This window comes from Hypanus sabinus, chromosome 18, assembly GCF_030144855.1.
Source record: "Hypanus sabinus isolate sHypSab1 chromosome 18, sHypSab1.hap1, whole genome shotgun sequence".
Taxonomy (NCBI): domain Eukaryota; kingdom Metazoa; phylum Chordata; class Chondrichthyes; order Myliobatiformes; family Dasyatidae; genus Hypanus; species Hypanus sabinus.
Window position 1 is genome coordinate 68,102,258 of NC_082723.1, and position 25,875 is coordinate 68,128,132.

The 25,875-nt window shown below is 41.3% G+C and overlaps 1 protein-coding gene across 13 annotated transcripts in view; it reads left to right on the top strand.

The window, feature by feature from the left end:
* The window catches only part of ep400 (E1A binding protein p400), a 217,800-nt gene that overhangs the window by 119,182 nt on the left and 72,743 nt on the right, over nucleotides 1–25,875 (top strand). For 11 of the 13 annotated variants that reach the window (XM_059994609.1, XM_059994601.1, XM_059994605.1 and 8 more), the window contains 10 exons: nucleotides 2,882–3,060; nucleotides 8,653–8,931; nucleotides 11,918–12,082; nucleotides 13,828–13,998; nucleotides 14,086–14,180; nucleotides 16,091–16,413; nucleotides 16,709–16,911; nucleotides 18,925–19,094; nucleotides 20,836–21,032; nucleotides 23,309–23,420. In XM_059994609.1, coding sequence (XP_059850592.1) covers nucleotides 2,882–3,060; nucleotides 8,653–8,931; nucleotides 11,918–12,082; nucleotides 13,828–13,998; nucleotides 14,086–14,180; nucleotides 16,091–16,413; nucleotides 16,709–16,911; nucleotides 18,925–19,094; nucleotides 20,836–21,032; nucleotides 23,309–23,420 — 1,894 coding nt within the window. The remainder of the gene's footprint in view (nucleotides 1–2,881; nucleotides 3,061–8,652; nucleotides 8,932–11,917; nucleotides 12,083–13,827; nucleotides 13,999–14,085; nucleotides 14,181–16,090; nucleotides 16,414–16,708; nucleotides 16,912–18,924; nucleotides 19,095–20,835; nucleotides 21,033–23,308; nucleotides 23,421–25,875) is intronic. The other 2 variants (XM_059994607.1, XM_059994606.1) reach the window with 2 other exon arrangements.

Genomic DNA, 25,875 nt, shown 5'->3' on the forward strand with positions numbered 1-25,875 from the left:
GGGCGTTCTAGAGCACAGAGTTCAGTTCTAGGCTTTATAAACAGTAACAGAGTGTGAAATCTTTATAAAACAGCTCAGATACAAATGGAATGCTGTCTCCAGTGTTACATTATGACTTTTCGGAAGAGAGCTGTGAGAAACTTGAACTATTGGGCATTATCGTAGTGTAGTGGTTAGTATCAAGCTATTACAGCTCAGGGTATTTCAGAATTCTGAGTTCAATCCCAGCATTCTCTGTAAGGAGTATCTGTACATTCTCCCTGTGACTGCGTGGTTTCCTTCAGGTGCCCCAGTGTCCTCCTACAGAGTTGCAAAGTAGCTTGGAGTGTTCTTTTGTCTTCACGGTGTAGTTTTTGCCAGGATACTGACTCACCAGCAGTTGGACCTTCCAGACACAGGTGTATTTTTACTACAATCAATCGAAACACCTTGACTGCACACAGATCTTCATTTAACTAATTATGTGACTTCTGAAACCAGTTGGCTACATCAGTGATGATTTAGTGTGTCATATTAAAAGGGGGGGGGGAGGTTGAATACTTACACAATCAATTAGTTAGGGTTTTATATTTGTAATTAATTTAGATCACTTTGTAGAGATCTGTTATCCCTTCACATGAAAGTCCTTTTGTAGGAGATCACTGTCAAAAAAGTCAAATTAAATCCACTGTGATTCGATATTTTAAAACAATAAAGCATGAAAACTTCCGCGGGGTGGGGGGATTACTTTTTATAGGCACTGTAAAACATTATGCTAACCACTATGCTGCCGTAGAGAATGTGGAAATGAAAGAGATAGAAGCAGGGGTAGGTTGATTGTCCTTCAAGCTCCTCTGCCATTCACGAAGATCATGGTCATTCTACTTCATTTCGATTTTTTTTGTACTATCCACAGAAGGCTTCATTTCCTCCATATTTCCTCCATATTAGTTTTGAAGGAAATTGATGCATCTACGGCAAAGATGTTGCCAGGATTGAAGGACCTGAGATGGAAGGAAAGATTTAATGGGATAGGACTTTATTCCTTGGAGCATAGAAGATTGAGAGGAGATTTGATGGAGGTATACAAAATTATGAGAGGTATAGATGGGGTAAAAGCAAGCAGGCTTTTTCCACTGATGTTGGGTGGGACTACAACTAGAGGTCATGGTTAAGGGAGAAAGATGATAAGTTTAAGGGGAACATGAGGGAAAACTTCACGAGAAGCTTGAGAAAGTGGAACAAGCTGCCAGCACAAGCGGTGCATGGGAGTTTGATTTGATCATTTAAGCAAAGTTTGGATTGGTACAAGGATAGTAAGGGGTATGGAGGGCTATGGTCTGGGTGCAGGTCAATGGGAGTACGCAAGGACTGGATGGGCTGAAGAGCCTGTTTCTGTGCTGTACTTTTCTATGACTCTTATGACAGAGCAATCCAGGGTTTGCATTTTCTATCTATGGTATAATTTTGTGCATAATTTATATACTGTATGTGTGCCCATGAAGCTGCTGCAAGTTTTTCATTGTACCCATGCTTCACCGTACTTGTGCGCACGCCAATAAATTTGAGAAAGAGAAATTCAATAATTGATTTATAATTTCCTCGTCTCAGTCTTACATGGCCTAATATTTATTCCGAGACTGAGATCCCTGGTTTTAAACAATAAGGGTAATAACAGTTGAAGGGTAATAACTGTTCTTGAACCTGTTTGTGTGGGACCTATACAGTTTTGTTGCATGACCAAGTGGCTAAGGCGTTGGTCTAGTGACCTGAAGGTTGCTAGTTCGAGCCTCAGCTGAGGCAGTGTGTTGTGTCCTTTAGCAAGGCACTTAACCACACATTGCTGTGCGACGACCCTGGTGTCAAGCTGTATCGGCCTAGTGCCCTTCCCTTGGACAACATCGGTGGCATGGAGAAGGGAGACTTGCAGCTTGGGCAACTGCTGGTCTTCCATACAACCTTGCCCAGGCCTCAGTCAACATCAAAATCGATGGACAGCCGAAGAAAAATACAGTTTTGAGGAGAGAGTGTGGTCTGGATGGGGTGGGGGTCCTTAATAATGGATGTTGTTTTCTTGTGGCAGCGCTCCATGTAAATGTGCTCATTGGGGGGGGCACTTTATCTGTGATGGAGGTGACAGTGGAAACCAGATCAGGGAGAGATGATATTGTTTACAAATTGTGCTGGTCACCAAAGTGCAATATCTCTTTCTCTCCTTGATTTAAGCCATTCAGCCCTCCATAACCACATTGACCCATCCATTATCAATTCCGTCTTTTAGTGCTTAGGTATTTCATGTGCTTGCCTGGAGCCATCAGATGGATTATTACAAACACGCAGGAGATTCTGCAGATGCTGGAAATCCAAAGCAACACATAGAAAATGATTGAGGAACTCGGCAGCTCAGGCAGCATTAATAGAAAAGAGTAAACAGTTGACGCTTCTGTCTAGGGCTCTTCATCAGGTCCTACGTGATATGCAAGCCAGGGCAGTACAATATGGAGAGCAAGCTGTTGCCCGTGTTGCAGGCTCCCCCTCTCCAAGCAGCTGATGAACCCAAAAGAACAGCAGAGGCTGACCCAGTCTAGCACCAGCAGCATCACAGGAGTTGTCAGTCAGCATTGAACTCAATGTTGAACTGCTTTAGGGACTCCATCTCCGGAATTTCCATCAGGGTTTACTCCCAGATCCTTCCCTAAGAGTGGGTTTAGCCGCAAGACAGCGGAAGTTAGACATCAGATCTTTCCTTCTCCTGGATGACCTGCCAACGACGCCTGATGAGCCCCGAGCCTGGAGTGAATGGTTTAAAGGCAAACGATTCTGATCTCCAAAACCCTAAACTGATGTCCCAAAGTGGATTGTTCCTAAAGGTTTTAATCTGTGTTCTCCAAAATAAATCAAGGTTGTTCCAGCCAGTGCAGTATGGACAGAAGCCGGATGACAGGACAGTTGTGGTGGTTGGGACACAGCCTCAGCGAGCACCCAGCATGGCTTCAGCAGCGGCAGCCCATCAAGGACAAGTGCGTGGAAAATCTTCAGCTGTGGCTGTGCCTGCGTCTCAGGTTATGACTTCTGCGCAAGGTAAGGAAAAAATTCATTTTGTATAGAATCATTCATGGATATATATAATGGAACAGTGAGCTTTCAGGACTGCCCTGCAGGGGATAAGTACTTTTCCCTCATAGATGTTTTAAAATTTGAGAGTGGCCCGTCTTATCTGTAGTTTTGACAAGCGATGCAAGCATTCTGAGGTTCACCGGGACAAGGGAATGCATTATTGTTGAATTACCAGATCAAATTGTAATTTGGTTATCAGTTTTTATGAAAAATATTGGCAACAATACAAGGAAAATCCCCCCACCCATTTTTTTTTTTGCGTCTCAAGACATAATTTTCTCTGTGTAAGTGTAATATTTTAAAGGATGAGTTTTTAAAGCAATTTTCTAGGGTAAGAAATCGTTGTACTCATCAAAGTACAGACACTACACTCAGAAAAGTCTGTTGTTTTCAATGGTTCAACAATTTGATTTAATATCAGAGAATGTATGCAGTATACAACCTGAAATTCTTACTCTTCGCAGACATCCATGAAACAAATAGTAAAAAAAATCCCCAAAGAAAAAGTGACAGAAAAATGTTAGAAACCCAAGATGATTGTTGAGATTTACACAGATCTTGTGAAACACATATCATCTAGTGCTTTTCATATAAACTTTACAAAAACAAACTATATTAGATCATTTGAATGTGGTTATCTTGGTATATATATTTTGTCCAGTCCTTTCTGCTCCTCATGTAGTTAGATCTGAACTAAGGAGTATTTCCTCTGCGCTACCTCCCTTACTTAGTATTAGTGTTGGTCTATTATTGTCACCTGTATCGATTTTCAGTGAAAAGCTTATCTTGCATGGTGTTCATACAGAACAGATCATTACACAGTCCATTGAGCTAGAACAAGGTAAAACAATAACAATGCAGAATAAAGTGTAAAAGCTACAAAAAAAAAGTGCAGTGCAGATAAACGATAAAGTGCAAGATCTTAACCAGTAAATAGTGGGGTCCAGAGTCCATAAGATCTTAAGAAATAGGAGCAGAATTAGGTCATTTGGCCCATCAAATCTGATCTGGAATCTCATTATGGCTGATCCATTTTCCCCCTCAGCCTCAATCTCTTGCCTTCTGTCCATATCCCTTCATGCCATCTTATCTGACAAGAGGTCTGCCTGCTCAACCGTCTAGTAACAGCTCTGATAGTCGTTCTTTATGAGCGAGCCCAGGCACAGAGGGAGGCTACTTAGTTGTATTTTTATTGGTGCTGCCGTGGTGTAACAGTGATGTATATCTGTAGTCACAGTTAGTGCTATGGTCAGCAGCTGTCAGAAGTTGTTTCGTACAGCTTCTCTGGAGTTTCCTTCATATTTTGGCACAAGATCTTTATTTTTATTCTCAGGTCATGGGTTTATAGGCTAAGTCGGTGTTGGCTAGCCATCCTCAATTAACCTCTGTGTGGGGATACAAGAGTTATTTGAGGTCAACCACGTAGTGTGGGAGTAAAGTTGCACACAAATCCACACTGGTGAAAGGCTTCCTTTCTGTAAGTTCCATAAGACAGGAGCAGAATTTAGGCCATTTGGCCCATCGACTTTTCTCCACCATTCCATTGGGGCTGATTTATTATCCCTCTCAACCCCTTTCTCCTGGCTTCTCCCTGTAACCTTTGACACCATGACTAATCAAGAACCAATCATCCTCTGCTTTAAATACACCCAATGACCTGGCATCTACAGCTGTCTGTGGCAATGAATTCCAAAGGTTCACCACCCTCTGGCTAAAGAAATTCCTCCTCATCTCTGTTCATTCATGAGTAAGTTAGGATGTGGCTAAATAATGACTCCTAGGACATACAGTCTGCTGCCAATTCTAAAATGCCACAGTAAAGTTGAGACCTACAATCTTGATATAATTCCTCTCTGGGGGAATTGCCCAGCACCAGACTGAAATTCAAGAAGAGAGAAGTAAAAATTGGTCTCTGCCCTTTACCAGCTTGGTAAAACTAAAGACCACCTCGGATAAGAGCCAGTAAACAACTATGAACCAGAAATTGGAATTGTGACTTTTTCATGTATGTTAGTAGGAACATCATGTCAACTTGTGCAGAAAAGTGTCTTTCAGTCTAACTGGTTAATGTGTGAGTTTACCCTTCAGTTAAGTAATATTCTTATCCCATACTGCGGTCTAATTCCCTCCCTACCCCTTCACAGTTAGAAGTCCATTAATCCACTGAGCTAGGCAAACTGTTAAACTGGTTTATGGTGGTGGTGAGTATTGGTAGCTCATATTGAGGCATTTGATGTTGTGGTGTTTGCCGAGCTTGGCAACTAGATTGTAGACGCTTCATCATCAGTCGAGTGACATCCTCAGTGTGCAATTGTTAGTGTGTCTCTCTGGGAGTGCTCATGTTTATATAGCATCCCCCCCCCCCCCCCCATATGCTCGCCTCATTCATGATTGGCTACCCTTTTCATTTGATCTTTGCGTTCTGTTGGCTCGTGTTTCTTTGATCTCAGTACATGAAGACCAAGAAGGACTCCACTTTAACTGGGACACTGTGGAGGTTCTGGCGTAGGCAAACATGAGGTAGGCATGAGAATTTTTAGAAGCGTGGTTCTCTCCGGATAATTCCGTAAGCAAACATATTGACATAGATGCCACATACGAACCCCTAAGAACCAAAATAACTTGAACCAATGGAATTCAGTGGTCAACTGAAGAGGTAGCCAATCAGGACCGAGGCAAGAAAACAGGGGCCCTATGTAACCGTGAGAATTCCCAGAGAGTAATACCAACAACTGCGCACTGAGGATGTCACTTCAAGGCGTGATGAAATGTCTGCAAGCTCAGTAAACACTGCAACATCAAACAGTGATTTATTTTAAAAACAAAGGAGTCTTTTCAGTGCCACCTTAAGCTGGTGCAAATAACTTCGAAGATGCAGGCTGGAGTTTTAGTATTGGTGGTTATGTCCAGTTAAAGAAATGGTTGATTAACATGAGTATCAGTTTACTGACGGGAACAAGAAATCACTAAAATGTGTAATGCCTGAAGTTATTAACAGCATGAGTTTTGGCTTCAGCAGAGCTTCAAAACTAATTAGAAATCCTTGCATTAATGTTTTTATTGCCTTTCCTCAGACACTAGTAACTTATCAGATTAAAAGGGCTGCACAATTCTTTACAGCACCAGTGACCCGGGTTAATTTCCTGTCACTGCATGTAGAAGTTTGTGCATTCTTTCCCATGTGTGGGTTTCTTCCGGATGCTTCAGTCTTACATTAATTGGCCATTGTAAATTGTCCCATGATTGGTCTTGGGTTAAATTGGGGGAGTGCTGGCGAGCACAATTCGAAGGGCTGGAAGGGCCTATTCCACACTGTATGTCAATAAATATTATTAATATTCTTCATGTAACTGAAACAGTTTTACATTTCAACATAGGCACAGTAAATGGTAGTGGTCTTGAAGGACTTCACTGACGTTGAGGGAGGTCCATTGGTTGGTCAAAGAGGAGCTGGTGTAGCAAGCAGGCTTTCAAGTTCATGTTTGTTGTCATCTGACAATACATAATTTAAAACAGCATTACAGAGAAGTAAAAATTGCTTTGCAGGATTGTAACACAGTGAACAAATTATCCCCATCTGCCTTGGTCTAGTTGCCTTCCATCCCACCTTCTTCCGGTGGCTAGACCTGGAAGCAACCAATCTGTTAACATTCCTGGACTGGAATGTACACACACACACACACACACCACCCCCCCCCCCCCCACCTTCTCTTGATTGAAGCCACTAATGCAAGGCAAGTCAGCTTACTCAGGAAATGTAGAGTAGGCAGAAACTTCAACTTCTGTAGATAAAGGAAGCTAAATCCTCCAAAAAGTGCAATGAATAAAGTTCAAGTTCACGGTGCACTGGCACGTATGTCACACACAGTGCATAAACCAAAATATTACCATGAGTAAATTAAAAAAAATATATATTTTTAAAAAATCTGTACAAATTATCTATCTATATATATATATATATATATATATAAAAAATTCAAAAGTGCTTCTGTACAGATAACCAGTGAACAATAAACTTCTGGTGACGAGACTTTGGTGGTAGCAGGATATTCAGTAGTCTTACTGATCCCAGCAGGCCATAGTTTTGTCAGATCCAGTAGGCTTCTTGTGGCCTTGCTTCACTTCTAAACTAGAAGAAAGTTAAAATCAGTTTTTATTTGTATTTTGAACATCTTACATTTATTTTTTCAGTGAAGGAGGTTTGAAAAAAAAGACAATTTGACAAGGTAGAGTGTGGGGAGGATGCCCTGGGTTGTAGGTAGTAAATCTACACAGTAGCTTAGCAGTTAGCACGATAAAATCACAGCTCGGGACGTCGGGGTTTGGAGTTCAATTTTGATGTCTCTGTAAGAAGCCTGTACATACTCCCTGTGGAATGTGTGGGTTTCCTCTGTGTGCCCAGGGTTCCTCCCACAGTACTAAGACGTAACGGTTAGTATGTTAATTGGTCACTGTAAGTTGTCCCATGATTAGGTTAAGGTTAAATGGGTTGCTATGCAGTGCAGCTTGAAGGGCTGGAAGGACCTGTTCTGTGCTGTATCTCTAAATAAGCAAAAAAAAAACATCTACCTTTGGTAGGTTTATAATACTGCCAATGCATTGAATTAAACTGGTGTCATAGAATATTATAGCACAGAAACAGGCTCCTCAGCCCTTCTGATCCATACCAACCAAAATGTCCATCTAAGCTAGTCTTACTAGACCTCATTTGGCCCATAAGTGTCCCAACCTTTCCTATCCAGGGTGCAGCAGTTCAGTTTGTATTTACAATGTTAGGTGGTCAAAAGCTCACAGCCACCCACCTCACCTTTACAATATGCTACAATCGATCTAGCATTAACCAAAATTTTTGAGCTGCTTGCTGCTCTTGCAGTTTATTGAAGAACTTTGTTCTCCAAATGTACAGATGCAGCAATGAAGTTTTATTTTTTCCACATTTCCCAAAGGGGTCAGATGGGTCTTTAACAACCGATTCCAAAGTTTCTACATCCCAGTGGTGCAGTACTTGTTCAATTCTTCACTAGGAATGTTACCCTGGAATTTGAGCTCAAATCTTTGATTTGAGACTATATTCTTGTAACTGCAGCAAGAATGAACGCAGCTGCTCTATATTGCCCTGTAGCTTCATGTAAAATATAGAGGAAGCAATGAACTTAAATATTACACACACTTATTAATTGCACCTGCTTAGAGTAGAATCTAGTTATCTCCAAGCAACACACACAAAATACTGGAGGAACTTAGCAGGTCAAAAAGCATCTATGGAGGGCAATAAATCTTTTGGGCCCACGCTCATCAGAGTCCTGAAGAAGGCCCAAAATGTTGACTTTTTATCCATTACCATAGATGTTGCCTGACCTGCTGAGTTCCACCAGCATTGTGTGTGTGTTCCTATGGCTTTCCAGCATCTGCAGAATCTCATGTGGTTATCTCCAAGTAACTAGGTGGGTATTTCATTTCTCAATGTTGGTCACAGTTGTACTGGAGGCACGGTGAGTTTACACGGAATGAAATGTGAATGTGATTTTTGATGCACCTCTCTCATATGTTGGCCAGCACAAACCAACACCTTGTCGTTTCCAGCAGCGAATCCGTTACAGATGACTCAGATGTCTGCCAGTGCGCCAGGACAGCAGCAGGCGGTCAACAGCACCATCTCCTCTAGTACGGCCAGTCCAGCACTGGTCAGCACAGCAGGCCAGGTCACCCAGCAGGGACAGACCTTGCACTCTGGCCAGGCCCAGCAACAGGCCGCCTCCGTTCACACCGTCCCGACAACTAATGTGCTGCATCAGAGGCTGGTGCTGTCCTCCCAGGCCCAGGCACGACTGCCTAGTAAGTGGCCTCACAAATATTGCCTCATTCTCCCACTTTTTACTGTTGCATGACTCTCTCATTTCTTGCTGATAGGGTCTGACCCTCACAAGCAGCCGATTATATGGCCTTTTTTTTTCAAATTCTCTCTCGCTGCCCTGTCTACACAAATCTATCTTGGGTAAAGGACTAATCCATCTGCTGATATTTTCTTTAGACGAGATCTGGCCGTGGTTTACGGCCACGGAACAAAAAGCTGTCTTCTGCTTCACTTTTGTATGTACGTAGCCTTCTAGCATGTCTTTCTGATACTGAGCACAGACCTGGTAATAAATTTATCCTATGGATAATGCACTGCCTTTGCAAAAGATGCAAGAAACTATTTTTAAAAGAAATAACTATTTGATGAATTATGTTTGGGGTTTGCAGGGTTTTCATTGTTGACGAAATGTTGCCTATTAAAATGATTTTAATACTTTCTGCCAATCTTCGCCACTCCCTCAGGGAGGAATAGGTGTTTTCCACATTGCTACATAGACTAGAAATCTACACAATTGCTCACTTTAATTAGATACAGATTTATTTCACTCTTGATGTGCAAGTGATAGATAAATACCAATTATTATACAGGTTGAGTACTCCTTATCCGAAATTCCAAAATCTGACAGCCTCTGAAGTCCAAAAGTTTTTTGAGTGTTTACATGACATCACATATGAAAAATTCCACAAGGCACTGGGAAGGTTCCTAGGTGATATGCAGGCCTCTGCGCACCACAGACAGTTCTGAGAAGTGACCACATAGAAACATAGAAAATAGGTGTAGGAGTAGGCCATTCAGCCCTTCGAGCCTGCACCGCCATTCAGTATGATCATGGCTGATCATCCAACTCAGAACCCTGTACCTGCTTTCTCTCCATACCCCCTGATCCCTTTAGCCAGAAGGGCCATATCTAACCTCCTTTTAAATATAGCCAATGAACCGGCCTCAACTGTTTCCTGTGGCAGAGAATTCCACAGATTCACCATGATGTATGTAATGAACAGAAGTTAATGAAATAGAAAAGAACTTCATAAAGCAAAAAAATGAAGATCTCGATTGTGTATTGAAAGAGTGAATTTGTCAGTGTTGGACTAAACATATGCTGGTTAATGGTATGCTGATCATGAAACAAGCAACGATCTATCATGATAAACTGAAACTTGAAGGTAATTGTAAATATTAGACAGGCTAGTGGAGGAAATCTGAGAAAAGGCACAGTATTAAATTTTTAAAGACTTGTGATAAAGTGTCTGTTTGATCACGAAGTAGCAGAGAAATTCATTGATAAGTTTGCCAGGATCATCACTGATGAAAATCTAACACACCGAACGGCTGCAACGGTACACAGGTGTTTTGAGCAAGTATAAGACAAAGACTGCTTAATGGTAGCGCATAAATTTAGAGAGTGAAATCATGGCGATCCCAAGCTATCTCATTATATATTCTAAAATCCAAAAAAAATTCAAAATACTTCAGGCCCCAAGCATTTCAGATAGGGCTACTCAACCTGTACTTGAAGTTTAGGAATTAGAAAGAGTGGTGAAGTTCAGCTTGTGTTACTGTCGATTGGAGTAACACAGTGTGTATTAACATAAGCTGAAGCAACACACACAAAATGCTAGAGGAGCTCAGTATGTCAGGCAGCATCTTTGGAAAAGAGTAAACAGTCCATGTTTTGGATCAAGACCCTTCATCAGGACTCTGTAGATATGCAGATTCAGTCTGGTGCCATCTGTGGAGTTTGCCCCTTCCCCCTTGACTGCGTAGGTTTGGGGAAGAGTGCTGTTCTGGGTTCCTCCTATGTCCTCTTGACATGAGGGTAATTGGCTACTGCAGCACAGGTAAGAATCTGGGAGGAGTGGATAAGAATGTGGTGAGATTAGGTTAGAGGGAGAATTAGTACAGGAATGTAATTGTTCAGTGAGCTAGTATCAGTGCATTGGCCTGAAGTGACCTATGTCATAATGAAATGTGGTAATTTCTACAAAGTGCTTTTGTACTTTCACCTGGTTAAGTATAGTTAAGGTGAAAATGAACTGAGTCCCTACCCAGTTAGTGATTTACAGAACATGCCTAAGAGCTAGGTTGATATGTCTGCAGAAGGTATAAGATAACATCTGGGAGGTCGGGAAGGCTTGTTAGGCACAGACTTCTAACTCATTATGCAATTTCTATTTGTGAGCTCTCTTGGAAAGGCAGTGGAAAAAAACGCACCTCACTTTCCTAGCACTGACAGAAACAGGGTGTCATTTAAAGTTTTACAGGCAGCTGGTTATAACAGACTCGACGTTACCCATGAGTAGCTTTCAACATGAGTAATTCTGAAATGTTCCATCGTTTCCCTTCGAGCTTGTTCATAGAAATCCATCAATTACATCAGTATAAAGACTATCTGCAGTATCTGGTAAGATGTAGAGTCCTGGGTGATAATTTTCAAGTTAACTTATTTTCAAATTCAAGAAGAAAATAGAAATACATCTGATTTAAAAAAAAATTGTTATGGTTATGGGGTTGGAGAGGAAAGAGGAGGAAAAGGAAATTTTATTAGTCCTTTAATTATCTATAGATTTAATTCTCCCTCTGACGAAAAATAGTTCACGTTGTTCTGAACAAAGATATGTTTTTCTATAATTTGCTAACAGAATGGGCTGGTAAGCTAAAGGGAATGAACCAATATTACCTTTTAATTGTGCCTTATCTGATCATTGGCTGATAACTCAAAGATCACAGTAGCTGCATTTTAACTCCAAATGCTGGCTGTATAATCAATTTCCTGGCCTGTCTCCTGAGAAGTTCTTCCAGCTTGATTTCACTTTGCTTTTCCTGCATAAACTTCTTTGACACCTTGTTTAAGCACTGTAGATGACCTTGCATGAGTAGAGCTTACGTGCAGATCTACTAATCACTTAGCAAAGAAAGGTTTGATTCTACACTCGGCATTGTACCTCATGCTGCCTTCCCTTGCAGGTGGAGAAGTCGTCAGCATCGCCCAACTAGCCTCCATAGCTGGCGGGCAAGGCCGAGGTACCCAGACGAGTCCGCCTGTGACGCTGCACTTCCAAGGCAACAAGTTCACACTGTCTAGCAGTCAGTTGCGTCAGCTTACGGCGGGCCAACATCTTCAGTTACAAGGTACATCCCGTATGAGCAATCACTGCATGGACTCTTACACAATTTAATGCTTGCCTATCTCTACATTTCTCAACCACAAAAAGTGATCTCTTGTCCACCAGTCTTTCAAATGAGTATTTATATTGAAAATGTTTACACTGAATTGTCATTGGGTCATTTCCAGATGAGACTAATTGCAGCTGAATTAGGCAACTCAGCCCACCGAGTCTGCTCTGCCATTCTATCATTGCTGATTTATTATTACTCTCAGCCCCATTCTCCCTGTAACCTTTGATGCCCTGACTAATCTAGAGCCTATCAACTTCTGCTTCACAGCCGTCTGTGACAATGAATTCCACAGATTCACCACCCTCTGGCTACGTAGTTAGTAATCTTTCTATATCGGGCCAGTATTCATTAACTTGTCCAGGAAATCAGTCTATAAATGGTTACGTTGATGTAATTTGCCTAAAGTTCTGCAGATGAATTGGTTCTCAGTAAGTTGTTAATTTAACCATGTCTGAGGTAACATTCTGCCTTTTTTTATTTTTTCCCTGATAAAATCAGTAATTTCACATTTCTTCCACTTTTACTCCGTTTGCCATCTATTTACCCACTCACTTAACCCACCAAATAAACCTTTTGTAACCTTTTTATAACCCCACGTTAGACTGGCGTCCTATCTGGGGCGGGGGGGTGGGGGAAGAGAGAGTCTTGTACTCACAGTCGCTTCACGCCACGGAAACTGGCATAAGCACCGGCCTGATGAGCCTATGAGGATCAGGACAAACTTTAACTTACTTAACCTCTTTATATCCTCTTCACAATTTCCCTATCCTATCTACCTATCTATTTCCTAAATATGTATCATCAGCAAATTGTAGTGCCTTCATCAAAGTCATTCATAGAAATTGGTTGCTGCAGTACACTTCTTGCATTGCACCAAGAAAGCAAAAGACCTATTTATTCCTGTTAGCCCTCTTACTGTGGCTATAAATTACAAAATAAATAAATAGAGAAAACCCTATGTTCCAATTTTTTTTTATTATTTTCCCCACTTCCTTGTATCAATGGCATTCAGTTTTTGTTCTTCTGTTACTGATCTCTGTTCCAAGGACAGTTTGTCCTTCCTGTTTTCCCCTTGCACATCTCATAACCAAGTATTTTACTACCTATTTCGTCCCTGGCACTTGAAAGGCAACAATGAAAGTCCTTCATCTCTGGTGGTGTTCAGGGCTTCCTTGATATTCTCAGTAGCTTCCTCTTGGTTTTCACTACTGTCAGTCTTGCAAGTCCCGGGTGGAGACTCAGGAATACCGTCGCACTCAGATGTAGAAGGATTCCTCGTTGTTGTTTTTGTAACAATTTTGTTTGACTAGTCAGGGTTGTTAGCTGTGAGCTGAACATCAGAACCTGGAGGGCTGGTGGACTGCTCTTCATCTGGCCTCTACCCTTTGAACTGTTTGGCATAGGTGACCCTACCAAGAGCCAAAACATAAAGCCCTGACTCCAGCGAACATAGCTCTCCAGGTCCCTGAGGTACAAGCCTCCAAATCCTACAAGAAGGATGTGGTCCTCTTCGAGGCTAATACTTTACACTTTGATTTAAATCCCCTTAGAAATTGGGGTTTCGAATATTGAATTAAAGGTATGATTTAATTCTGTTCCTCGGAAATAAGTAGGCATTGGGCATTAATATGCAGGGAAATTATGACTAATCCGTTTTATATTATATGAGAGTATCATTTAATTTCACTTAATTACAGGTAACGTCCTCCAAATTGTGTCAGCACCCGGACAGCAGATAATGCGTCACCAGAATCAGGCTGTGATACAGGCACCGTCACAGGGCAGTGCCGTTCACAATGCCTCTGCTGCCTCAGGAAATCAGCAAGGAATGCCACCTGCTTCTGTTCCCAACCCTATTTCAACTCAAGGTAAACACCAGGAGACTGTTGTTTGTATGCTCTGTTTAAAGTACCTGCACTTGCATCAGGTCTAAAATTTCTTGTCCATTTTTTCAGCATCTTTTCTCACGACTAGAACAGTTGGTAGCTCTGCATCTGGTGAGCAGGGAGCAATCCTGAGACCTATATCCTCTCTCGGATCTGCTGCACAGGTGAGCAGTTTACAGTAGTCTTCATTTAACTCCATGGTGTTCTTCAATAATAGCAGTTCGAAAAGGTGCTCACCAAGAGCTTGAGGGAGAAATGAGAATCCATAAGACCTTAAATTGATCAAAAATGTGCACGTTAATTTCCAGTGTTTATATTTGTAGAAACTGCCTTTGTAAACTTTTCAGGTTGTAGTTAAAACCTCCTGCCACTGCAAATACTGCTGAATTATTACTGGTGGAAGGATGTAATTTCTAAACACGAAAGATTCTGCAGATGCTGGGAATCCAGAGGAACACAAAATGCTGGAGGAACTCAGCAGGTTAGGCAGCATCCATGGAGGGGAATCAACAGTTGACGTTTCGGGCCAAAGAATGAAGGGTCTCGGTCCAGACATTGTTTATTCAGAAGCAGAATTGGGTTTAATATCACTGGCATATATTGCTAAATGTATTACTGTGATTACAGTTTTTATTATGTATTGCAATATATGTGTATGTGCATATAGAAAAAAGTAGTTAGTGTTACAAACGTGAGAAAATCTGCAGATGCTGGAAATCCAAGCAACACACACAAAATGCTGGAGGAACTTAGTCCTGATGAAGGGTCTTGGCTGGAAATGTCAACTGTTTACCCTTTTCCATAGATGCTGGGTTCCTTCAGTATTTTGTGTGTGTTGAGTGAGTTAGCGAACATGTCCATTTTGAAATCTGATGGCAGAGGGGAAGAAGCAATGTGTAGTGGGCATGGCCTTGGTGATGGGGTCCTTAATGATGGGTGCCACCTTTTTGAGGCATCTCCTTTTGAAGATGTCTTGGATGCTGGGGAAGCTAGTGCCCCTGACAGAACTGACTGAATTTACAGCTTTCTGCAGTTTACTTCAATCCTGTGTAGTAGACCACCCCCCATACCAGACAGTAATGCAGCCAGTTAGAAAGCTATCCATGGTACATCTGTAGAAATTTGTGAGTGATTTTGGTAACGTACCAAATCCCCTCAAAATTCTAATGAAATACAGGTCTCCCCCCGCTATCCGAAGGTAGATCATTCCTTTGAAACCTTTCGTAAGCCGAAATGGCGTAAAGTGAAGAAGCAATTACTATTAATTTATATGGGGAAAATATTTGAGCGTTCCCAGACCCAAAAAATAACCTACCAAATCATACCAAATAGTACAAAAAACCTAAAATAACACTAACATATAGTAAAAACAGGAATTATATAATAAATACAGTTATATAAAGTAGAAATAATGTATGTACACTGTAGTTTCACTCAGAATCGGGAAGATTGAGCCAAAACTGACTTGTAGGAAAAAATCGGTACACGTACACATGCGCACACACCTGCAAACACAAGGCTTCACGATCATGGTAGTCTTTCTCATGGTAAACACAAGTTTAAAGTGAAAATCCTCTTTCAGTTAGCAAAAACAGGTACTAATATAAGACTTTTGTAAATCGAAGCTGTGTAAAGCGAACGTTCGGAAAGCAGGGGACACCTGTATGGCCACTATTGTGCCTTCTTTATAGCTGCATTGATATGTTGGATCCATGATAGATCCTCAGAGAAATTGATACCCGGGGTCTTGAAATTTCTCATCTTTTCCACTTCTGATTCCTCGATGAAGGCTGATGTGTGTTCCCTCATCTTACCCTTTCTGAAGTCCACAATCAATTCTTAAGTCTTACTGACATTGAGTGCATAGTTGTTGTTGCGATACCACTCAACCAGCTGATCTATTTCATTTTTGTAGCTGATCTATCCCCAACATAAAGGATATAATTTCAGTGTGAATTGTTGTCCTTCTGTTCTCAACCCCTATCTTTCCAGCGGTGTTGATGGGCTCTTTAATTGCATTTGTTCAAAGCTTTATATGTTCAGTCTCAGTTAAGAATGCCATTTTTATTTATAGGATTCGATAGAAGAGAAGAAAAGGCTTACGAAGGAGCGTTTGGATAGAATATTTTTGATAAACGAGCGGCGTTGCTCTGTGGTACCGGTGTACGGTACAGAGTTGTTAGGAGTCTGTTTCTTGATTGGTGAATATAGACTAACCAAACACAAATCGGCAGTGAATTCGTGGCTTTCCTCTGGTTATGTGAACTGCTGCAATTCTCAGCAGTCAATTAGTGACCCCCTTGGCACAGAGACTTCTTGGAAACGGGCAGATGCCTTGTCACAGGCTATCTTAACTACGGATCAGAGGCAAGATAGTATGCAGGACATTCTGAAAAGGTAGGTGCTTCTATCACATCATGATCACTACAATAGTTCCTGTTAGTTGTTACAGTAAATTTTCTGCTTCAGCAATAAAATTACTGGAGGAAATTCTCCAACATACAAGGCTGTTGATATCTTTAATTTCAGATTGATAAACCAACCTGAAAATTCCTTTCAATATCATGACCTTTTATGAGTGAAGTAAAGGGGGAATTGAGTTCAAGAGCTCCAAATTAATAGAGTAAAATTTACCTTGTAATCCCAGCTGCAGTCTCCGAACATTGAAACTGTTATTGCTTCTTTGCTGTAGGGTTCATTGTGTTGTTCTGAATGCAGTGGCTCCTCCACCAACTCTGTACATGTTCAACCCTCCACCTCCATACATACATCACATGCGGCTCTTTAAGTATAACCTGAAGAAGGAATTGGTTCCATACTTCCCGCAACTACAGCAGATTACGTCTACGACAACGCTTCAGTTAACTGACCCAAGGCTCATACAGTTTGACTCAGGTTAGTAACTGAATAGGAATCTGTTTTTTTAATCTGAAGCAGACTTAGTACCACTGTCATACAGTACTGTGCGCTTGGCCAAGTGGTTAAGGCGTTCGTCTAGGTATCTGAAGGTCACTAGTTTGAGCCTTGGCTGAGGCTTGCGTGTGTGTCCTTGAGCAAGGCATTTAACCACACATTGCTCTGCGACGACACCGGTGCTAAGCCGAATGGGTCCTAATGTCCTGCCCTGGGACAATATTGATGGCATGGTGAGGGGAGTCTTCCATAAAAAAAACCTTGCCCAAACTTTCCAAAGTGCAAATCCATGGGTCTATCGATCCTAACGGAGGCCTACACTACTGTGCAAAAGTCTTAGGCACATATATATAGCTAGAGTTCATTATGTGCCATGTCATACGACATGGGCGATCATGGTCTTTCCATGGTGTTGGAGGCCTGTGTGTCTGAGCAGGTGGGAGGATACTGTTGTTGTTCTGCTGAACATTGTGGGTATGCCATATTGGTGCTGGAGTGTTTGGTAATACTTGCGGGCTGCCCCAAGCGCATTCTTCGATTGTGTTGGTTGTTAACGCAAACGATGCATTTCACTGGATGTTTTGATGTATACATGATAAATAAAAACCAATCTGTAAAGATGGAACCTGAAATAAGGGAGCCTTGTCCTTTGCTTCAGGATCCCAGAAGAATATCCCCAATCCTGTTCTCTACCTACCTTAAGCTGACCATGGTCATGTTCCTCTCTAAGCCAGGAGCAAATCCACAGGGAAGCCCAGGCCAGTCCCCTTTTATTCAGTAAATGATTCATTTATTGAGATGCAGTGCGCATCAGGCCCAACGGGCCGCACTGCCCAGCAACCCCTGATTTAACCCCAGCCTAACCATGGGATAACTTACAATGACCAATTAACCTACTAACCAGTACATCTCCTGACTATGGAAGGAAACCAGAGCACTCAGAGGAAACTCATGCGCATGGGACAGAACATACAAAGTTGCTTATAGAGGATGTCAGAATTGAACTCCGAGCTCCGACATACCAAGCTGTAATAGTGTCATAGAAACATAGAAAACCTACAGCACAATACAGGCCCTTTGGCCCACAATGCTGTGCCGTACATGTACTTACTTTAGAAATTGCCTAGGGTTACCATAGCCCTTTATTTTTCGAAGCTCCATGTACCTATCTTAAAAGACCCTATCGTATCTGCCTCCACCACCATCGCCAGTGGCCCATTCCACACACTCACCACTCTCTGTATAAAAAACTTACCCCTGACATCTCTGTACCTACTTCCAAGCACCTTAAAACTGTGCCCTCTCGTGTTAGCCATTTCAACCCTGGAAAAAGCCTCTGACTATCCACACGATCAATGCCTCTCATCATCTTATACACCTCTATCAGGTCACCTCTCATCCTCTGTCGCTCCAAGGAAAAAAGGCCGAGTTCACTCAACCTATTCTCATAAGGCATGCACCCCAGTACTCCAAGTGGGATCTAACCAGGGTCCCAAGTAGCTGCAAAATTACCTCTTGTCTCCTAAACTCAATCCTACAATTGATGAAAGCCATGCTAACTGCTAAGTCAGAGTGCTGGTAGAATTTGGCAACAGAAGGCATGTGGGCAATTCCTCTGTACCCCAGGCTGGTTCTGTTAAGTAAGAAGGGAGTAAGTGCTCTCCTGAACCTCCTTCAGTTCCTCTGCTTAATTGGAAAAGTTCAATTCAAAATGGTTTAATTTCATTTCCAGAACATGGGTATAAAGGAGACCAAAATTATTATTACTCTGGATCAATGCAGAAATAAAACACAATAAGATAAAGAATGCAGTAATAAAAAACACAATAAATATAAAGGTATAAGCAGTATTCACAGAACTATAGTTGACTAAAATCCCTGACTAGAAACTTTGAAGCACTATCTAAGAATTAGTACCTGCTGTCTCTGCCCACCACCATTTGCATTGAGGACTGTTGCTTGGTTTAAATTTACTACCAGTAATTCTCTACCCAGGGAAATTGGAGGCACTGGCTGTTCTGCTTCATAAATTAAAATCAGAAAGGCGGCGAGTACTGATATTCACGCAAATGATTCAAATGTTGGACATCTTGGAGAGTTTCCTGGACTACCACAGCTTTGCTTTTGTGAGAGTTGACGGAAATGTTCACCTTACCCAACGGCAGGTATGCCTCTCAAAAGAACAACTATTTTAGCTTGGCTTCATCTATCACCTTCTAGCTTTTTCTTTCTTCCCCTCCCCTCAATTTCTTATTTTGGCATCTTCCCCGTTCCTTTCCAGTCCTGATGAGTGGTCTCTGCCCAAAACATCGACTGTTTATTAATTTCTATAGGTGTTACCCGATCTGCCAAGTTCCTTCAATATATTGTGTGTGTTGCTCTGGGTTTCCAGCATCTGCAGAATCTCTTGTGTTTATTGTTTTAGCTTGCTGTTTTTATGTAACATATTTAAACTAATCTTGATTGTTACAACTTATAATGGCTGTGGTGTAACATTATAATTTTGCAGAATATAGTTCCTATTTGCGTAGTTAAGGCAATCTTCCCTCGCTTTACTACAGCCACAACAAAATGCCGTCAGGATTTGAGGGAAGATTAAAGGGATCTCTTTTCCTCCACGGTAGAAATTTATTTATTTAGCAATACAGTGTGGACCTTTGAGCCACATCACTCCAGCAACCCCCGACAAACCCAATTAACTCTAACATAATCACAGGATAATTTAGAATATCCAGTTAACCTACCAACATGTCTATGGACAATGGGGTGAAACTGGAGGACCACAAGGAGGACGTACAGAATAGCGCTGGAGTTGAACTCTGAACTCCAGAATGCCCCAAGCTGTAATAGTGTTGCGCCACCCTCTACTACGCTATTGTAGCACCAAAGCTATTGTAGTTAATATATTACTTAGGGTCTACTGCATGGACTGTCAACAGTAGGTTTAACACATAAGAAAAATGTTGAAAGGTCAGGTGTCTTTGACTTGTATTGAATAGCAAAAGTTCAACATTAGGATTATTACAAGTCTAGTGGTTATAATACAGGGATACCTGTAAGATATTGCAGCAAGTTGTGAAGCTGAGTTCAGTACATGTGAAAATTTGTGTGGTGCCCCAGGTGACCAATAAAGTTGTTGGATTGTACAAACCCAATTGGTTCTCTGATGACTAGAACATAGAACAATACAACACAGTACAGATCCTTTGGCTCAGCGATGTAGTAGCAAACTTTTACCCTACTCTAAAGTCAATCTAACCCTCTTCCCTCCTATGTAGCCCTCCATTTTTCTATCATCCATGTGCCTATCCAAGAGTCTCTCAAATGTCCCAAACTTAACTGCATCTGTCAAACCTGTTCAACCATTCTGTATGACCATGGCTCATATATTCTGGCCTCAACTCCTCTTCTGTAGCATTTCCCCAAAGTCCTCAATTCCCCAATCCTTCAAATCTATCCCCACCTTAAATGTATCAAATGAACCTGACCTCCACCATCCTCGGAGGCTGTGAATTCCAGATGTTCACCTCCTTCTATGAGAAGGTTTCTGCGTACCCCAGTTTGATTTGATTGGCCCCAAGCACCTTTTATTCGTGACTCTCACTACTCAACATCTCAACTACTACCATCATTTCCCCCTTAGGACTATGGATAAGTAAGCCTTTCACTTCTGCTTCTCCCCCTCATCTGGTCTAATCTACCACTTGTCAGTGTCCCCTCCTCCCACTTTCTTATTTTGGCTTCTTCCCCCTTCTTTTTCAACCCTAATGAAGGGTCTTTGCCATGGATACTGGCTGACTTGCTGAGTTCCTCCAGTGTTTTGTATGCATTCCTCAGATTTATTATCACTGACCAGCACAACATGAAATTTGTTGCATTCAAACTTTGTGAAATTTCTCCTCCCAGGCATTGATGAAACTCTTCAATACTGATAAGCGAATCTTCTGTGCTATCCTTTCCACTCGTGGCGGTGCTGCAGGGGTTAACCTGATAGATGCCGATACCGTCATTGTGTATGACAGCGACTTGAACCCCACTCTAGATTCACAAGTCCAAGAATGGTGTGATAGAATTGGGAAGTGCAAAGATATCCATATATACAGGTATGACGTAAACTTGTTTGAAAACTACCTTCCACAAGGGTGTAATCTACAGAGGATTCAATATGTTGGTCACTTCAATTCAAATTTAATTATCATTCAGCCATACATGAATACTGCAAAATGAAATATCATTAGTCCGGAGTCCGGTGCAAAACACAGTACCAGCAGTCACACACAGCACAGGCACACACAAGATAGCAAACACAAATGGTATCACAATCATGCAATAAAAGAGTCAAAAACTTACACCATCAATTCACAGTCAACCACAATAATCTGTTTCATCCAGACTGGACGCAATGCCACACCATCACCACCCCACCCCCCACAAACCCTGGCAACACCGCAGTTTGAGGCCCGTCATTCCACATACAAGACAACAAGCCCATATAAAAATACAACCACACAAATATACTTGTATATAGTCAGACTCCCCCAAGCCTACTGAAAACTTCAGTCGACCACAACGGCCCTGATGGAGTGCACGGAATCTGATGCCCCCTCCCGTGATACTGCAGCTTGAGACCCAGTCCTTGCACGTACAGGATAACAAGCCGATATAGAATGTCAGCAAAATACAACCACACGAAATATTCTTGCATTAGATTCATATCAACCTTGAAATATATTAAATTACTAGCTTTCAAATTGCAACAGCAGACCTTCGCAGTAAAAAAATCTGTACTTACATAACTCCTTCAAGGTATTGAGGCACACAAGGAGATATTAGAATAGATATCAAGAACGGGTTTAGAATGGATTCGTGGCATTATTGTGGCACACACATTTAATTGATTGCTCTTTCAATATTTTCTTTCAATGTTTTTATTAATTTCTACATAGAAAAATATAGAGTACAAGAAGATATATATTATAAGTCAAAAAAAAGATAAAATAATACCAAATACATTATATTTGAATCACACTTGCAATCTCATTACCCTATATTCATGTAAATTAAATTAAATCATGATATTGAAATGTGATAGATTTTTTTTCTTGTATGGTAAAACTATCACATTTCAATATCATGATTTAATTTAGATTTTTTTTCTTGTATGGTAAAACTAAGCCCACCACCAAGGTCGAAGCTGTTTGGTAAAGAAAGAAAAAAGGAAAAAAAAATCCTTATCATATGGTGAAATATGTTATTAGCCAACATCTGTACTGTAACAGCAAATCAAAGGTTTTGAAAATAGTTCAAAAATGGTCCCCAAATTGTTTGAAAGTCTTGACTAGATTCAGAAATTGAACAACGGATCTTCTCTAAATTTAAGCATGACATAACATCATGTAACCATTGAGCGTGAGTAGGTGGAACGACATCCTTCTATTTAAGCAAGAGCGCCCTCCTTGCTATAAGAGAAATGAAAGCCAAATTGTGCAAATCGAATGTCTCCAAAATAATATCTTTTCCTCCTACAGTACCGAATACGGCAGTCAAAGGGTTAGGCTTAAAATTTATTTTGAAAGGTATAGAGAAAGTTTCAAATACTTCCTTCCAGTATTTTTCAAGATTCAGGCAAGTCCAAAACATATGAATTAGTGAAGCTTCTCCATTGTTACATCTATCACAATAGGGAGATATATCCAAATAAAAACGAGATACCTTATCCTTGGTCATGTAGGCCCTATGGACCACTTTGAATTGTAGGAGGGGGTGGCGGGCACATAGCGATGAAGTGCTAACCAATTTAAAAATTTCATTCCAAGTTTCCTCAGAAATTGAAGTCTATAAATCTTGTTCCCAAAGATTTTTAATTTTGTCTAAAGTAGCATTTCTCATTCCCAGCAACATGCCATAAATATTGGATATTGAACCATTATGAAAAGGTTTCAAATTAGAAATTACATCTAATAAGTTCTTTCCAGGACTTTTAGGAAGTGTATATAATTGAGATCGCAGTAAGTCTAATTTGTAGATATCGATAAAAGTGGGTTTTTGGTAAGCTATATTTAGCTGACAATTGCTCAAACGAAAAGAGACTTCCTCCAACATTTAATACCCAGATTGCTAATGTTCTGTTACAAACTTCAAAGATAGACATTTGCTGCCCATTCTGGGCTGCACAAAACTCCCAACCCATCTTAGGTGGCTGGTTCTCTGAAATGTTTTGATTGGAGAAATATCTTCTAAGCAATCTTTGTCGGGGGTGGGGGAGAGGGAGGTGGGTCTTATACATGGAACTTTGCCAGCATGATTGTATCGAATTGATAAGAATTTTGTAGAACTTTTCTTTTTGCACTTTCAAATCTTTATCCTGTTTCTGCTTTAGATTGGTTATTGGCAATTCCATTGAGGAGAAACTTCTCAAGAACGGTACGAAGAATTTAATTAGAGACGTGGCTTCACATGGAAGCAACTATTGCACAGCGTACTTACAGCAGGTACTTGTACTCACATTATCAAATCAGATTATTTCTTTTCTCCACAATTCATCCAATCAGTTAATTTCATTTGTCCTCAGTTCCTCAATTCAGATTATTTCCTTCTTCCACAATTCAACATAGAACAGTACAGCACAGGAACTATTGGCATGAGGTAAAATATCCGAAGGTGCTATTCAAGAGAAGTCAGCGGGCTCCCTTGAAACCTGGCTGATTATAACTATAGGGTTATATAGCAAGTGATTGCTTCGGATATTTTTCTTGTGATCACAGGACCCTGTTGGATATTGGCAATGTAGAAATACTGTGTTCCAGTTCACTGGTTCATTGGTGAGAACAACAGCAGGGGAGCTCTGTGGCAGTTGTATTGTGGACAAGGCCTCAAGCCATAGAGTCGCTTGTTGCAACCAGCCATGGGCAATAGGTACTCAATCTGCCATGCCTTTTCCCTCTCAGCCCCAATATCCTGCCTTCTCCCCATATCCTTTCATGCCCTGACTAATCAAGAACCTGTCAACCTCTACCATAAATATACCCAATGACTTGGCCTCCACAGCTCGCCTGTGGCAGCAAATTTTGCAGGTTCACCACTCTCTGGCTACAGAAATTCCTCCTCCTCTCCATTCTAAATGGACAACCCTCTATTCTGAGGCTGTGTCCTCTGGTCTTGGACTTCCTCCGCCCGGTAGGAAACATCCTCTGCACAACCACTCTTATCAAGGCCTTTCAAGCAAGGATGCGTTGCTGAGGCTTTATAAAGTGTTGGTCAGATTGCATTTGTGAGCAGTTTTAGCATCTAGGAAATGGTGTCCTGGTATTCGATAGGGTCCAGAGAAGGCTCTTGAGAATGATCCTAGGAATTGCATGCTTAATGTGTGAGGAGCCATTTGATCATTTGATTGCTCTGGGCCTGTACTTGCTGGAGTTTAGAAGAATGAGGGGAGATCTCATTGAAATCTGTTGAATGCTGAAAGGCCTAGATAGAGTGAATGCGGAGAGATGAGAATGAATTTTATTAACAGTGGGTGGTGAATCTGTGGAATTCATTGCCACGGATGGCTGTGGAGGCCAAAGCAGTGGGTGTATGTATTCAAAGTGGAGGTTTACAGGTTCTTGATTAGTCAGAGTGTCAAAAGTTATGGGGAGAAGGCTGAAAATTGGGGCCAAGAGGGGTAATAAATCAGCCATGGTGGAATGACAAAGTAGGCTTGATGGGCTGAATGGCCTAATTCTGCTCATGTCATACGGCCTCTAAAGATGTTCCATAAGCTTTGAAATATTTTCAGGTTGGTAAATTGGTTTATTATTGACATACTTACAGAAGTACAGTGAATAACTTTTGCATTTCATAATGTTCCCATAAGATAGTACAACAGAAAGATATTAACAGAATGCAGAATTAAGTGTCACAGTTACAGAGAAAGTGCAGTGCAGGCAGACCTCACTGAGACCAATGAATGTTGAAAGGCTATGATGGAGTGGATGGAGAGAGGATGTTTCTAATGGTGGAGGACTCTTAAGACCACAGGCCACAGCCTCAGAACTGAGGGGAGTCTATTTAGAATAGAGATGAGGAGGAATTTCTTTTGTCAGAGGGTGGTGAATCAGTTAAATTTGTTGCCACAGGCAGCTGTGGAGGGTATATTTAAGGCAGAGGTTGATAGATCCTTGATTAGTCAGGACATGAAGGGATATGGGGAGAAGGCAGGGGATTGGAGCAGAGAGGGAATTGGATCAGCCATGATGAAATGGCAGAACAGTCTTGATGGGCCAAATGACCTAATTCTGCTTCTGTATCTTATGGTCTTATGGTAGACAATAAGGTACAAGGCTGAAATGAGGTAGATTGAGGTCAAGAGTCCATCTTATTTTACTAGGAGAGTGTTCAATAGTCTTATAACAGTGGAGCAGAAGCTGCCCTTGAGGCTGGTGGTTCATGCTTTCAGGGGTTTGTATCTTCTGCCTGAAGGGAGGGGTGAGCAGAGAGAAAATCCAGGGTGAGTGGGGTCTTTAATTCCATTAGACAATTTACTGAGACACTAAGAAATAATTGAGGGATAAGTGTAAGCCCAGACACTGGGAGAGGATGTTTTAGACTGAAGGATTCAAAGGTTCATTTATTATCTAAGTACAATTCAGATCTTCTTCTCCTGATAGCCACGAAACCAAGGAAAAAAAAGAACGGCAATGCAATCATCAACCCTCAAAACCCCCTCCCCCACACAAATAAGGGAGAAATAATAACATATGTTTGAATGGTTGAGCAGAATAATGGGTGGGCTGAATGGACTAATTCCGCTCCTGTATCTTTTTGTCTCATCCAAAAGTCTTCCTAGATACCTAGTCTCAACTTAGATTTATAGTGTGAGAATCATCCAGGACTTCAACTTGCTTCTGATTCTGCATGAAGGTGATGCTGCTTTATCTACATAAGATCTTTTTGACTTCTCATTCA